Raw genomic sequence first — 15419 nt, 5'->3', positions numbered from 1 at the left:
CTGACCACAGTGCCGCCCCACTCAGGAATCTCATATATTTGAATAAGATCATCCCTCATTCTTCTACAAGTGTGTTCAGGCCCAACTTGCAGTCTTTCCTCGTAAGGTAACCCCTTCATCCCAGGAATCAGTCGAGTGAACTGCTTTTGATGCAACTGTATTCTTTCTTAAGTAAGGAGACCAAAGCTGTACATGGTGCTCCAGCTGCTCTGTACAACTGTGGCAAAACCTTCCTAGTTTGATGTTCCATTCCTCTTGCAATAAAGGAAAGCCACACCAGAAGACAATGTTTATTTTGAGTCCCAATTTCAGGTCTCAGTCGCTCCTCCCTCCCCTCCGTCTCGGTGGGTGTTTTTTCACTAAGCGATGTCTCCCAGGCCGTGACGTAGGTTTTCTTTGACTGAGCACAGGGGCAGGAGATTTGAATAAAGAATTCCCGATCCGCGGTGGCTGTAGGATTGTGCGCCGAGAATGTTCGGCAGCTCTGCTGTGGTCCAGTCCCTCAATGCTTCTTCATAGAATTCATACAGAGACGAAAGAGGCCATTCGACCCATCGAGTCTGTACCGTAGAATCGATGGAAGGACATCCCAGCCATGCCCTTTCACCCACCCTATTCCTGCAACCCTGCACATCCACCATGGCCAATCCACCTAACCTACACATCTTTGGACACTAAGGGGCAATTTAGCACGGCCAATCCACCTAACCTACACATCTTTGGACACTAAGGGGCAATTTAGCACGGCCAATCCACCTAACCTGCACATCTTTGGACACTAAGGGGCAATTTAGCATGGCCAATCCATCTAACCTGCACATCTTTGGACACTAAGGGGCAATTTAGCATGGCCAATCCACCTAACCTACACATCTTTGGACACTAAGGGGCAATTTAGCATGGCCAATCCATCTAACCTACACATCTTTGGACACTAAGGGGCAATTTAGCATGGCCAATCCATCTAACCTGCACATCTTTGGACACTAAGGGGCAATTTAGCATGGCCAACCCACCTAACCCACCTCTCACTCTCTCTCTCTCTCTCTTCCCCGCCCACCATCCCTCTCTCTCTCTCTCGCCCTCTCTCCATCACTGTGGGAGGAAACCGGATCACCCGGAGGAAACCCACGCAGAGATGGGGAGAACGTGCAGACTCCGCACAGACAGTGACCCGAGGCCGGAATTGAACCTGGCTCCCTGGTGCCGTGAGGCAGATGTGCCAACCACCGTGCCGTCCGTTGGTTTGAGTTTACCTCTGGGCACTTCAGCCTCAACCCAACGCGCCACCCCAACCTGGCCCCCTCCCCCCCGTCTTTCCCCATCACGCCCCACCCCAGAAAGATCCGTTGCTGACTCTACGCCTCACCTTCCAGCCTCCGGAGAAGGAAAGGTTGGATTGACGCTCTCGAAGGTTTGGAACCACCTCTCCACTCATCGGAGCGAGGAACAGTGTCCTGGGCACGGATGCACAAAGCTGTCGAGTGGCTTTTTTTGTCTTTTATTGAGAAATCTGTCAAAACCCGGCTACAATTTCCTAAAACAAAGTGCCTGGCCAAGGCCAGGGCGAGAGATGGTTGTAAAAGCTGCCACTGCTCCTGAACAGGCATCCCGGCTGGGAAAGGTGGAAAGGGAGGCGGGGAGAGAGAGACTGGGGGGGGGTGCTCAGAGTGCTGACACTGCTCTGAATGCTGCACATCTCCACGGAGACCGGGAGGGAGAGGGATGAGATGGTGATGGAGAGAGAGGGATGCTGGAGGAGAGAGAGAGAGAGAAAGAAGGATGGTGGAAGAGAGGGAGAGCAGGAGAGAGGAGCAGATCGGAGGAGAGGGAGAGAGGGGGGATGATGGAGGAGAGAGGGAGAGAGAGGGGGATTGTGATATGAGAGCGGGGTAGAGAGGGGGACTGTGATAGAGAGAGTGCGAGAGAGAGGGATGGTGGAAGGGGGAGAGAGAGAGAGGCGGGGGGAGGGGAGAGAGAGGGGGATGGTGTCAGAGAGGACGGGGGATGGTGGAGGAGAGAAGGAGAGAGAGGAGAATTGTGATATGAGAGAGGAGGACTGTGATAGAGAGAGTGCGAGAGAGAGGGATGGTGGAAGGGGGAGAGAGAGAGAGGCGGGGGGAGGGGAGAGAGAGGGGGATGGTGTCAGAGAGGACGGGGGATGGTGGAGGAGAGAAGGAGAGAGAGGAGAATTGTGATATGAGAGAGGAGGACTGTGATAGAGAGAGTGCGAGAGAGAGGGATGGTGGAAGGGGGAGAGAGAGAGAGGCGGGGGGAGGGGAGAGAGAGGGGGATGGTGTCAGAGAGGACGGGGGATGGTGGAGGAGAGAAGGAGAGAGAGGAGAATTGTGATATGAGAGAGGAGGACTGTGATAGAGAGAGTGCGAGAGAGAGGGATGGTGGAGGGTGAGAGAGGCAGGGGGAGGGGAGAGAGGGGGGCGGGGTGGGGAGGGGGGGGGGTAGAGAGAGAGGCAGGGAGGGGTGGGAGGTGGCGATTTAACGCGACAGCAGTGGGATATCGGAGGTGTTCATGATGAGGCTGGAATCGAGGCTCAGACTGTCTGAAACAGAGACAGAGAGAAAGCAGGAACAGACAGATCAGCAAACGGATAGGAATGGACTCATCACTAATAAACACACAGTAAGAGCCCTGTTCACCACCCAAACAAAAATCAGAGCTTCAGAGAATCCCTACAGTGCTGGAGGAGGCTGCACAGACTCTTTAAAGATCAGCTTACCCAGGCCCACATCCCCATAACCCCGTGTAATCAGCATGGCCAATCCCCCTAACCGACACATCTTTGGACACTAAGGGGCAATTTAGCATGGCCAATCCCCCTAACCGACACATCTTTGGACACTAAGGGGCAATTTAGCATGGCCAATCCATCTAACCTACACATCTTTGGACACTAAGGGGCAATTTAGCATGGCCAATCCACCTAACCTGCACATCTTTGGACACTAAGGGGCAATTTAGCATGGCCAATCCACCTAACCTGCACATCTTTGGACACTAAGGGGCAATTTAGCATGGCCAATCCACCTAACCTGCACATCTTTGGACACTAAGGGCAATTTAGCATGGCCAATCCATCTAACCTGCATATCTTTGGACACTAAGGGCAATTTAGCATGGCCAATCCACCTAACCTGCACATCTTTGGACACTAAGGGCAATTTAGCATGGCCAATCCCCCTAACCTGCACATCTTTGGACACTAAGGGCAATTTAGCATGGCCAATCCATCTAACCTGCATATCTTTGGACACTAAGGGCAATTTAGCATGGCCAATCCACCTAACCTGCACATCTTTGGACACTAAGGGCAATTTAGCATGGCCAATCCACCTAACCTGCACATCTTTGGACACTAAGGGCAATTTAGCATGGCCAATCCACCTAACCTGCACATCTTTGGACACTAAGGGGCAATTTAGCACGGCCAATCCACCTAACCTGCACATCTTTGGACACTAAGGGGCAATTTAGCACGGCCAATCCACCTAACCTGCACATCTTTGGACACTAAGGGGCAATTTAGCATGGCCAATCCCCCTAACCTGCACATCTTTGGACACTAAGGGGCAATTTAGCACGGCCAATCCACCTAACCTGCACATCTTTGGACACTAAGGGGCAATTTAGCATGGCCAATCCCCCTAACCTGCACATCTTTGGACACTAAGGGGCAATTTAGCACGGCCAATCCACCTAAACTACATATCATTCGGACTGTGGGAGGAAACCGGAGCACCCGGAGGAAACCCACGCAGACACGGTGGGTGGCGGGGGGGGTCGGGAAACATGTAGACTCCACACAGACAGTGACCCGAGGCCGGGAATCGAACCCAGATCCCTTGCGCTGTGAGGCAGCAGCGCCAACCACCGTGTCGCTGACCCTAGACATTTCTCCCATCCACTCTCTCCACCGATTGCTTTCTCTAACCAACCCGCTCTCCCCATTCCTCCTCCTCCTCCCCCCTCCCCCCCCCCGCCCCCCCCCACCACCACCACCCCAGACGCAGAGCGACACTTACCCTGGTCGAAGTTGAGCTTCTTCGCTGGTGACCCTTCCCCGAGTCCTTCAATGTCCACCAAGTCGCTGTTGACATCCGAGTCATTTAGAGCGCTGAGCGTCACGTCTGAGAGACAGAGAGAGAGAGAGAGAAATCAGGGAAGCCTCCGGGAACTTGGGGAGCAGCTAACCCCGCTTGGTCTTACAACAGACACCTCTTCCCTCGGTCAGCCCACCCCACACAGTGCTCGTTGACCCACACTGGTCAAATAACACCTTGATTTTAACATGCTCACCCTTATGGGCGGCTCAGTGGGTTAGCGCTGCTGCCTCACAGCGCCAGGGACCCAGGTTCGATTCCCGGCTCGGGTCACTGTCTGTGCGGAGTCTGCACGTTCTCCCCGTGTCTGCGTGGGTTTCTTCCGGTTTCCTCCCACAGTCTGAAAGACGTGCTGGTTAGGGTGCATTGGCCGTGCTAAATTCTCCCTCAGTGTTACCCGAACAGGCACCGGAATGTGGCCACCAGGGGGTTTTCACAGTAACTTCACTGTGTGGAGTTTGCACATTCTCCCCGCGTCTGCATGGGTTCCCTGCCGGTGCTCCCGTTTCCTCCCATAGTCCAAAGATGTGCAGGTTAGGTGGATTGGCCATGCTAAATTGCCCCTTAGTGTCCAAAGATGTGCGGGTGAGGTGGATTGGCCGTGTTAAATTGCCCCTTAGTGTCCAAAGATGTGCGGGTGAGGTGGATTGGCCATGCTAAATTGCCCCTTAGTGTCCAAAGATGTGCGGGTGAGGTGGATTGGCCATGCTAAATTGCCCCTTAGTGTCCAAAGATGTGTGGGTTGGGTGGATTGGCCATGCTAAATTGCCCCTTAGTGTCCAAAGATGTGCAGGTTAGGTGGATTGGCCATGCTAAATTGCCCCTTAGTGTCCAAAGATGTGCAGGTTAGGTGGATTGGCCATGCTAAATTGTCCCTTAGTGTCAGGGGGAATGGTCTCCTTCTGCACTGTTGGGATTCGATGATTCTAAGTGTTACTTGACTCAACCTCCTTTCCCCAGAGCTGGAAACCAACCTCTTCCCCCCCCCTTCCCCCCCGCCCCCTGTCGATCCTTACCGGATGTCTTCTGCTTCTTAACGCTGGACGAGTCCGTGGGAGGCGTGGTGCCCACGGCGGCCGCAGCTGTCGGCGTGGCTGGTGCCAAGACCCCGGTGCCCCCGGACGCCGTCTTCTTCTGGGTTTTCTTGGGAGATTCTGAGGGGAGGGGAACGCTGCTGTCCTCGTACACCTTGCGTTTTACCGTGGTCTTGATCTGGGCGCTGCGGGAAGAGGAAGGGGGAGGGAGGGAGGGAGGGAGGGAGGGGGAAGGGGGTGTTGAAATGTTAGAACCAGCATGGTTATGGACAACACCGTCACAGGACCCCCCCCCCCCCCTCCAACAACCAAAGAGTTTGCATTTCTCTAGCGCCTGGCTCCCTCAGGACGTCTCCTCGCGCCCCCCAATCACTGAAGTCCCTTGTGAATGTGCAGGGTCTGTTGCAGGAAACGCGGCACCCAACATACGCACAGCAAGATCCCACAGCAGCGACCTGACGGTGGCCTAATTGATTTAAGTGATGAATATTGGTGGCCCCCATCTCCCTGAAACGGCACAGAAACTGCACCCAGCCAGTTTTTACAGGTGCCCCATAGAAAGCATCCTTTCTGGTTGTATCACAGCTTGGTCTGGGGCTCCTGCTCTGCCCAAGACCGCAAGGAACTACAAAGGGTCGTGAATGTAGCCCAATCCATCACGCAAACCCAGCCTCCCATCCATTGACTCCGTCTACACTTCCCGCTGCCTCGGGGAAAAGCAGCCAGCATAATTAAGGACCCCCACGCACCCCGGACATTCTCTCTTCCAGCTTCCACCTAAGGGAAAGACTCTTAGTACTGTAGAGGATCAGAAGGACCTTGGGGTCCGGGTCCACAGGACTCTAAAATCGGGCCCCGGAGGTGGTTAAGAAGGCGTATGGTGTGCTGGCCTTTATCAATCGAGGGATTGAGTTTAGGAGTCCGGGGATAATGATGCAGCTATATAAGACCCTCGTCAGACCCCACTTGGAGTACTGTGCTCAGTTCTGGTCGCCTCATTACAGGAAGGATGTGGAAAAGATTGAAAGGGTGCAGAGGAGATTTACAAGGATGTTGCCTGGATTGAGTGGCATGCCTTATGAGGATAGGCTGAGGGAGCTCGGTCTTTTCTCCTTGGAGAGACGTAGGATGAGAGGAGACCTAATAGAGGTATATAAGATGTTGAGAGGCATAGATCGGGTGGGCTCTCTGAGGCTTTTTCCCAGGGTGGCAATGGCTGCTACGAGAGGACACAGGTTTAAGGTGCTGGGGGGTAGGTACAGGGGAAATGTTAGGGGGAAGTTTTTCACACAGAGGGTGGTGGGTGAGTGGAATCGGCTGCCGTCAGTGGTGGTGGAGGCAAACTGAATAGGGTCTTTTAAGAGACTCCTGGATGAGTACATGGGACTTAATAGGATGGAGGGTTATAGGTAGGCCTAAAAGGTAGGGATATGTTCGGCACAACTTGTGGGGCCGAAGGGCCTGTTTTGTGCTGTAGTTTTCTATGTTTCTACCGTCGGGAAAAAGATACAAAAGTCTGAGGTCACGGACCAACCGACTCAAGAACAGCTTCTTCCCTGCTGCTGTCAGACTTTTGAATGGACCTACCTCGCATTAAGTTGATCTTTCTCTACACCCTAGCTATGACTGTAACACTACATTCTGCACTCTCTCCTTTCCTTCTCTATGAACGGTATGCTTTGTCTGTATAGCGTGCAAGAAACAATACTTTTCACTGTATCCCAATACATGTGACAATAATACATCAAATCCAATCCTTCTCCCCTATGTACTCTATGAACGGTATGCTTTGTCTGTATAGCGCGCAAGAAACAATACTTTTCACTGTATCCCAATACATGTGACAATAATACATCAAATCGAATTAAAACCTACTCCTATGTCCAAGCCTTTTGGTCATCTGTCTAAACCACGGCACAGTCTCTTCCCCCAATCACCTTGGGTTGATTCACGAAGTCAAAACGGTGCTAGGCAAATTCAACTTCTTCCGCCTATCGGGGGCAAACAGGAAACGCCACACTCGCCCAGTGAGGCAAAGAAAGGACGGCGGCGAGTGATGTGGGCCCTGTCCAGAGACACTCCAAGACAGCTGAGCATCCGGGGGGCATGGGGGTGGCGGTGGGAAGACAGGAATCACAGGGGAGCAGGTTCATTGAGCCCTGGGGAAAACCCCCGCGAGTTTGGAGATCAGTGCATCAAGTTCTGCTAAGGTGACGCGCCTGGACACCTCGATGTGACAGCTCGTAACCCCCCGGCACTCTCATGGCCGTGTGTGTGGACTCCGGGACCTCACGCTTGTTCCCCCGCTGGGAGATCGCCGGCAACTAGTAGAACCTTGGCTGCTGTCTCTATCCCAGTGAGGGCGGGGTGAATTTTACTATCTTAATGGAGATCCCCCCCCCCGCCGGACTAGTATAACTGACTGGGCCTGTGTGACTACCTGTCGACGGACACAGTTACGAAAGGAACACATTCAGACAAAGAGTCCTGACATCCAGTTTGGGTTGGAGGCTCTGCAGTCACTCAGGACTCTGCCAAGTAGTTCCCTGCCCAATCCCAATCCTGTGGGACACCCACGAGAGGGCAAATGGGGCGGGGGGGGGATCACAGTTTAATATCTCACGGTGCCGCTGACAGTGTAGCACTCCCTCGGTACTGCACTGGGAGTGTCCGTCGACCGGTCTGGGTGTTCAGTGTGAAAGACGGGTGACCTTGATCTGGTGCGTAGGATGTCACGGGAATCTTATAGAACATAGAACAGTACAGCACAGAACTGGCCCTTCGGCCCACCATGTTGTGCCGAGCTTTATCTGAAACCAAGATCAAGCTATCCCACTCCCTATCATCCTGGTGTGCTCCATGTGCCTATCCAATAACCGCTTAAATGTTCCTAAAGTGTCTGACTCCACTATCACCGCAGGCAGTCCATTCCACACCCCAACCACTCTCTGCGTAAAGAACCTACCCCTGATATCCTTCCTGTATCTCCCACCACGAACCCTATAGTTATGCCCCCTTGTAATAGCTCCATCCACCCGAGGAAATAGTCTTTGAGTGACTCCTAGCCACCGTTGCTATGGTCAAGTGTTTAAGGTGTCACAATGTGCAGCACGGTGGCACAGTGGTTAGCACTGCTGCCTCACAACGCCAGGAACCTGGGTTCGATTCCCGGCTTGGGTCACTGTCTGTGCAGAGTCTGCACGTTCTCCCCGTATCTGCGTGGGTTTCCTCCGGTTTCCTCCAAAGATGTGTAGGTTAGGGGTATTGGCCATACTAAATTACCTCTTAGTATCCAAAGATGTGCAGGTTAGGTGGATTGGCCATACTAAATTACCTCTTAGTATCCAAAGATGTGCAGGTTAGGTGGATTGGCCATACTAAATTACCTCTTAGTATCCAAAGATGTGCAGGTTAGGTGGATTGGCCATGCTAAATTACCCCCTAGTGTGAGGGGGATCACATAAGAACATTAGAACTAGGAGCAGGAGTTGGCCATCTGACCTCTCGAGCCTGCTCCGCCATTCACTAAGATCATGGCTGATCTTTCCGAGGACTCAGCTCCACTTACCCACCCGCTCACCATAACCCTTAATTCCTTTACTGTCCAAAAATCTATCCATCCTTGCCTTAAAAACATTCAACGAGGTAGCCTCAACTGGGCAGGGAATTCCACAGATTCACAACCCTTTGTGTGAAGAAGTTCCTCCTCAACTCAGTCCTAAATCTGCTCCCCCTTATTTTGAGGCCGTGTCCCCTTAGTTAGCAGGGTAAATACGTGGGGTTAGAGGGATAGGGCCTCGGGGGGGGGGGGGGGGGGGGATCGTTGTCAGTGCAGACCCGATGGGCTGAATGGCCTCCTTCTGCAGTGCAGGGATTCTAATCTGTATTCATTCTGGTTCAAAGAATCTTCTTCATTCTTTTCCCTCTCTCCTGTGGTTTAATACCTTAACGTCAGCTAACTCATTGCAAATTCGGAATCTAACTGACAAGATTCTCCCGGCGAGCCGCCCCGCACTCCCTCCACCCTGGCTCTCTCCCGCTGCCCCCCACCAACGCGCACTCCAACCCTGGCCCTCTCCCACTCCGCCCTGCACCGCCGTCCCTCGCTTACACTGTGCGGTCTTTGATGATGGTGCTGATTTTGTTTAAGTCTTCGCCAAAGCGCTTTACAGCCGAGCGCAGCATCTCAATCTCTGTGTCTGTCCATTTGGCACTGCCGGGAAAAGAGAGAGAGAGAGAGATGGATAGATGGAGCGAGACAGAGCAGGGGGGGTAGGAGATCAAAATGTGGGAGAAGGGGCGGAACGCAAAGCCAGCCGGTCCAATTCAACGTGGGTGAGCACTGACGGGAGGGTTGGGCATGGGTGGCTGGCAGGGCATCAGGCTCAGGGCTGACATGGGCGCCAGTCTGGACGGAGGCGGGGGCTGCCAGTCTGGACGGAGGCGGGGGGCTGCCAGTCTGGACGGAGGCGGGGGCTGCCAGTCTGGACGGAGGCGGGGGCTGCCAGTCTGGACGGAGGCGGGGGCTGCCAGTCTGGACGGAGGCGGGGGCTGCCAGTCTGGACGGAGGCGGGGGCTGCCAGTCTGGACGGAGGCGGGGGCTGCCAGTCTGGACGGAGGCGGGGGCTGCCAGTCTGGACGGAGGCGGGGGCTGCCAGTCTGGACGGAGGCGGGGGCTGCCAGTCTGGACGGAGGCGGGGGGCTGCCAGTCTGGACGGAGGCGGGGGCTGCCAGTCTGGACGGAGGCGGGGGCTGCCAGTCTGGACGGAGGCGGGGGCTGCCAGTCTGGACGGAGGCGGGGGCTGCCAGTCTGGACGGAGGCGGGGGCTGCCAGTCTGGACGGAGGTGGGGGCTGCCAGTCTGGACGGAGGCGGGGGCTGCCAGTCTGGACGGAGGCGGGGGCGCCAGTCTGGACGGAGGTGGGGGCGCCAGTCTGGACGGAGACTGGGGGCACCAGTCTGGATGGAGGCGGGGGCTGCCAGTCTGGACGGAGGCGGGGGCTGCCAGTCTGGACGGAGGCGGGGGCTGCCAGTCTGGACGGAGGCGGGGGCTGCCAGTCTGGACGGAGGCGGGGGCGCCAGTCTGGACGGAGACTGGGGGCACCAGTCTGGACGGAGGCGGGGGCTGCCAGTCTGGACGGAGGCGGGGGCTGCCAGTCTGGACGGAGGCGGGGGCTGCCAGTCTGGACGGAGGCGGGGGCTGCCAGTCTGGACGGAGGCGGGGGCTGCCAGTCTGGACGGAGGCGGGGGCTGCCAGTCTGGACGGAGGCGGGGGCTGCCAGTCTGGACGGAGGCGGGGGCTGCCAGTCTGGACGGAGGCGGGGGCGCCAGTCTGGACGGAGGCGGGGGCGCCAGTCTGGACGGAGACTGGGGGCACCAGTCTGGATGGAGGCGGGGGCTGCCAGTCTGGACGGAGGCGGGGGCTGCCAGTCTGGACGGAGGCGGGGGCTGCCAGTCTGGACGGAGGCGGGGGCTGCCAGTCTGGACGGAGGCAGGGGCTGCCAGTCTGGACGGAGGCGGGGGCGCCAGTCTGGACGGAGACTGGGGGCACCAGTCTGGACGGAGGCGGGGGCTGCCAGTCTGGACGGAGGCGGGGGCGCCAGTCTGGACGGAGGCGGGGGCGCCAGTCTGGACGGAGGCGGGGGCGCCAGTCTGGACGGAGGCGGGGGCGCCAGTCTGGACGGAGGCGGGGGCGCCAGTCTGGACGGAGGCGGGGGCGCCAGTCTGGACGGAGGCGGGGGCGCCAGTCTGGACGGAGGCGGGGGCGCCAGTCTGGACGGAGGCGGGGGCGCCAGTCTGGACGGAGGCGGGGGCGCCAGTCTGGACGGAGGCGGGGGCGCCAGTCTGGACGGAGGCGGGGGCGCCAGTCTGGACGGAGACGGGGGCGCCAGTCTGGACGGAGACGGGGGCGCCAGTCTGGACGGAGGCGGGGGCGCCAGTCTGGACGGAGGCGGGGGGGTGCCAGTCTGGACGGAGGCGGGGGCGCCAGTCTGGACGGAGACGGGGGGTGCCAGTCTGGACGGAGGCGGGGGCGCCAGTCTGGACGGAGGCGGGGGCGCCAGTCTGGACGGAGGCGGGGGCGCCAGTCTGGACGGAGGCGGGGGCGCCAGTCTGGACGGAGGCGGGGGCGCCAGTCTGGACGGAGGCGGGGGCGCCAGTCTGGACGGAGGCGGGGGCGCCAGTCTGGACGGAGGCGGGGGCGCCAGTCTGGACGGAGGCGGGGGCGCCAGTCTGGACGGAGGCGGGGGCGCCAGTCTGGACGGAGGCGGGGGCGCCAGTCTGGACGGAGGCGGGGAGGACTGGTCTGGACGGAGACGGGGAGGACCAGACTGGACGGAGACGGGGGGTGCCAGTCTGGAGCGCTGCCTGCATCAGCAGTGTGGCCCTAATCCCAGGAATACGCCAGGTTAACAATCGTCTACATTCAAGAAAGAACAAAGTCGCATTTGCGTAGCACCTTTCCTGACCTCCACTCCCTTCCCACCCCCCCTCCCCCGCCCACCTCCCCAAGACATCCCAAAGTGCTTTGCAGCCTACAAAGTACTTCTGAACCGTAACACAGGAATCCTATAACACGGCATCCAATTTGCACACAGCAAGATCCCACAAACAGCACTGAGGCAACGAGCAGAGAGTTTGTTATTTATTGATGCTGATGGAGGGATGAATGTTGGCCAAGGAAACACATCTCCTTGATTCAATTCTTTCACATCCAGGTTTAATACCAAGCAGATAGGTGGGACACCCAATAATGCGACGCTCCTTCAGTACTGACCCTCTGACAGTGCGGCACTCCCTCAGCACTGACCCTCTGACAGTGCGGCACTCCCTCAGTACTGACCCTCTGACAGTGCGGCACTCCCTCAGCACAGACCCTCTGACAGTGCGGCACTCGCTCAGTACTGACCCTCTGACAGTGCGGCACTCCCTCAGTACTGACCCTCTGACAGTGCGGCACTCCCTCAGCACTGACCCTCTGACAGTGCGGCACCCCCTCAGCACTGACCCTCTGACAGTGCGGCACACCCTCAGTACAGACCCTCTGACAGTGCGGCACCCCCTCAGTACTGACCCTCTGACAGTGCGGCACTCCCTCAGCACAGACCCTCTGACAGTGCGGCACCCCCTCAGCACTGACCCTCTGACAGTGCGGCACTCCCTCAGTACAGACCCTCTGACAGTGCGGCACTCCCTCAGTACTGACCCTCTGACAGTGCGGCACTCCCTCAGTACTGACCCTCTGACAGTGCGGCACTCCCTCAGCACTGACCCTCTGACAGTGCGGCACTCGCTCAGTACTGACCCTCTGACAGTGCGGCACTCCCTCAGTACTGACCCTCTGACAGTGCGGCACTCCCTCAGCACTGACCCTCTGACAGTGCGGCACTCCCTCAGCACTGACCCTCTGACAGTGCGGCACTCCCTCAGCACTGACCCTCTGACAGTGCGGCACTCCCTCAGCACTGACCCTCTGACAGTTTCACCCAGTCTTCTTTGAACCCGATGGTGGAAACCAAAGGCCCCTGCCATTTTCACACCATCAATAGTCCAGTGTCTTGGGCGAGGAGTGGGAGAGGAGAGGTGGAAGAGGGGGGGAAAGGGGTGGGGGGGGGGAGCATAATTCTCTCTTCGAAGCCTCTTTCCAGCTCCCCCCCCCCACCCCCGCTCCAAACTATCAAAGCAAGACTCCATGTGGGTAATGTGCGCTCACATTTCTGGGCGTTGGGCAGAGGGAAACAGGGAGGGAGGAGGCCATTCAGCCCCTCGAGACATTCCACCTGACCCGGGCAGATCCGTATCTTTTCTGCATTTACCTAGTTGGGGGTGGGTGTGGGGCAGTGAAGGGGACTGGAGGCCCAGTTGGCTCTCCCGCCAACCCTCTGTGGTTAAGGGGTTCCCTCCTTCCCCAACCGCACACCGGCCCCGCGACAGTACGGTGGCACAGCGGGTTAGCACTGCTGCCGCACAGCGCCAGGGGCCCGGGTTCAATTCCCCGCTTGGGTCACTATCTGGGTGGAGTCTGCACATTCTCCCCGTGTCTTCGTGGGTTTCCTCCGGGTGCTCCGGTTTCCTCCCACAGTGCGAAAGACGGGCTGGTTAGGGTGCATTGGGCCATGCTAAATTCTCCCTCAGTGTTACCCGAACAGGCGCCGGAGTGTGGGGCGACTAGGGGGATTTTCACTAACTTCATTGCAGTGTTAATGTAAGCTGACTTGTGACACTAATAAATAAACTTGAAACTGAGCACACAGAAATGTTGGGGACATAAAGGAGCCCGTGCCCCAGTGTGGCCTCTTACCCCTCAGGCAGGTGGGCCAAGGGACCAGGTGTCTCAGCACCTGGTGGCACTGGGGGCTTGCAGGGGTGAAGACTGGGGTGTGGAGGGGATGCGAGGGCGCAGGGTGAGGGGGGTTGGGGGGAGGCAGGGAGGACAGACCGCCAGCGCTGCCGTCTACTTACCCAGCGGGCGAGGAGTCTGCCACCGGGTGAAGCTGCATGGTCAGTTCCCCGAGCTTGGTGAACGCAGCACCGGCCGCCGAGAAGATCTCGCCCACCTGCAAGGTCAAAGGGCGGGAGAGTGAACCCCACTGAACCCCGCACTCAAACAAACACGATCCCCCCCCTCCCCCCGACTCTTCCAGCTCCAACTCTTCCAGGCCCACCCCCACTCGCCCAAACTCCCCCCCCGCTGCTCCAACTGCCCCCCTCCCACCCCAATTCCTCCCTCACCCCCCTCGTTCCAACTCCCCCCTCCCCCTCCCCCTCGTTCCGACTCCCCCCCCCTCGTTCCGACTCCCCCCCCCTCGTTCCGACTCCCCCCCTCGTTCCGACTCCCCCCCCCCCTCGTTCCGACTCCCCCCCCCTCGTTCCGACTCCCCCACCTCCCCCTCGTTCCGACTCCCCCCCCCTCGTTCCGACTCCCCCACCTCCCCCTCGTTCCGACTCCCCCCTCCTCCCCCTCGTTCCGACTCCCCCCCCCTCGTTCCGACTCCCCCACCTCCCCCTCGTTCCGACTCCCCCCTCCCCCTCGTTCCGACTCCCCCCCTCCCCCTCGTTCCGACTCCCCCCACCTCTCCCCCCTCCCCTCCGACTCCCCCCTCCCCTCCGACTCCCCCCTCCCCTCCGACTCCCCCCTCCCCTCCGACTCCCCCCTCCCCTCCGACTCCCCCCTCCCCTCCGACTCCCCCCTCCCCTCCGACTCCCCCCTCCCCTCCGACTCCCCCCTCCCCTCCGACTCCCCCCTCCCCTCCGACTCCCCCCTCCCTCCCTCGCTCCGGCTCCCCCCTCGCCCCGACTCCCCCCTCGCCCCGACTCCCCCCGACTCCCCCCCTCGCCCCGACTCCCCCCGACTCCCCCCCTCGCCCCGACTCCCCCCCTCGCCCCGACTCCCCCCCTCGCCCCGACTCCCCCCCTCGCCCCGACTCCCCCCCTCGCCCCGACTCCACCCCTCGCCCCGACTCCCCCCTCGCCCCGACCCCTCATTACAACTCCCCCTCATCCTCAACCCTTCCTCCCTCCCTCCAACTCCCCCTCCCTCAACCCCCACCACCCCACCCTCGCTACAGCTCCACCACACCTTCAATGCACCCCCCCACCTCCCAACTCCCCCCAAGCCCACTGGAGTAACGTGTCGGGCAGACCGGGTAAAGAACGGCAGATTTCCTTCCCTAAAGGAGACATTAGCGGCCCAGGTGGGTTTCTCAATTCCCAATTCATGAATGGAGTTTAAAATCCACCAGCTGCCGTGGTGGGATTCGAACCCGTGTTTTCCCCCCCCCCCCCCAGAATATTAACCTGGGTCTCTGGGTGACTAGTCTGGTGACACTAACATGACTCTCCTATTTAACAATCTTTGGACACTAAAGGAGTTAGTGTCCAAAGATGTGCGGGTTAGGGGGATTGGCCATGCTAAATTGACCTTAGTGTCAGGGGGATTAGCAGGGTAAATGCATGGGATTACGGGAAAAGACCCTGTGTGGGATTGTGGTCGGATTGATGGGCTGAATGGCCTCCTTCTGCACTGTAGGGATTCTATGATCTAGAAGGACAAGGGCAGCAGATACCTGGGGAACACCACCACCACCTGGAGGTTCCCCTCCGAGCCACTCACTATCCCGACTGGGAAACACATCGGCCGTTCCTCCGCAGCCGCTGGGTCAAAATCCTGGAAGTCCCTCCCTAACAGCGCTGTGAGTGTACCTACACCACACGGGACCGCAGCGGGTTCAAGGCAGTGGCTCACCCACTACCACCCCCTGCATAATTC

At 58.4% G+C, this 15419-nt stretch overlaps 1 protein-coding gene across 1 annotated transcript in view; it reads right to left on the bottom strand.

Annotated features, from left to right (window-relative positions):
- Nucleotides 1-1485: 1485 nt before the first annotated feature.
- Nucleotides 1486-15419, bottom strand: part of bacc1 (BPTF associated chromatin complex component 1) — a 14316-nt gene continuing 382 nt past the window's right edge. The window contains exons 2-6 of the mRNA XM_078200756.1: nt 13613-13707; nt 9265-9366; nt 5136-5338; nt 4042-4146; nt 1486-2561 (exon numbers count right to left, since the gene is read on the bottom strand). Of these exons, the coding sequence (XP_078056882.1) occupies nt 2497-2561; nt 4042-4146; nt 5136-5338; nt 9265-9366; nt 13613-13707 (570 nt within the window). The 3' untranslated portion in view covers nt 1486-2496. The remainder of the gene's footprint in view (nt 2562-4041; nt 4147-5135; nt 5339-9264; nt 9367-13612; nt 13708-15419) is intronic.

The sequence above is a fragment of the Mustelus asterias genome, chromosome 31, assembly GCF_964213995.1.
Source record: "Mustelus asterias chromosome 31, sMusAst1.hap1.1, whole genome shotgun sequence".
NCBI lineage: Eukaryota > Metazoa > Chordata > Chondrichthyes > Carcharhiniformes > Triakidae > Mustelus > Mustelus asterias.
The sequence above is the reverse complement of the archived record's forward strand: the minus strand, read 5'-3'. Positions and strand labels throughout refer to the sequence as shown.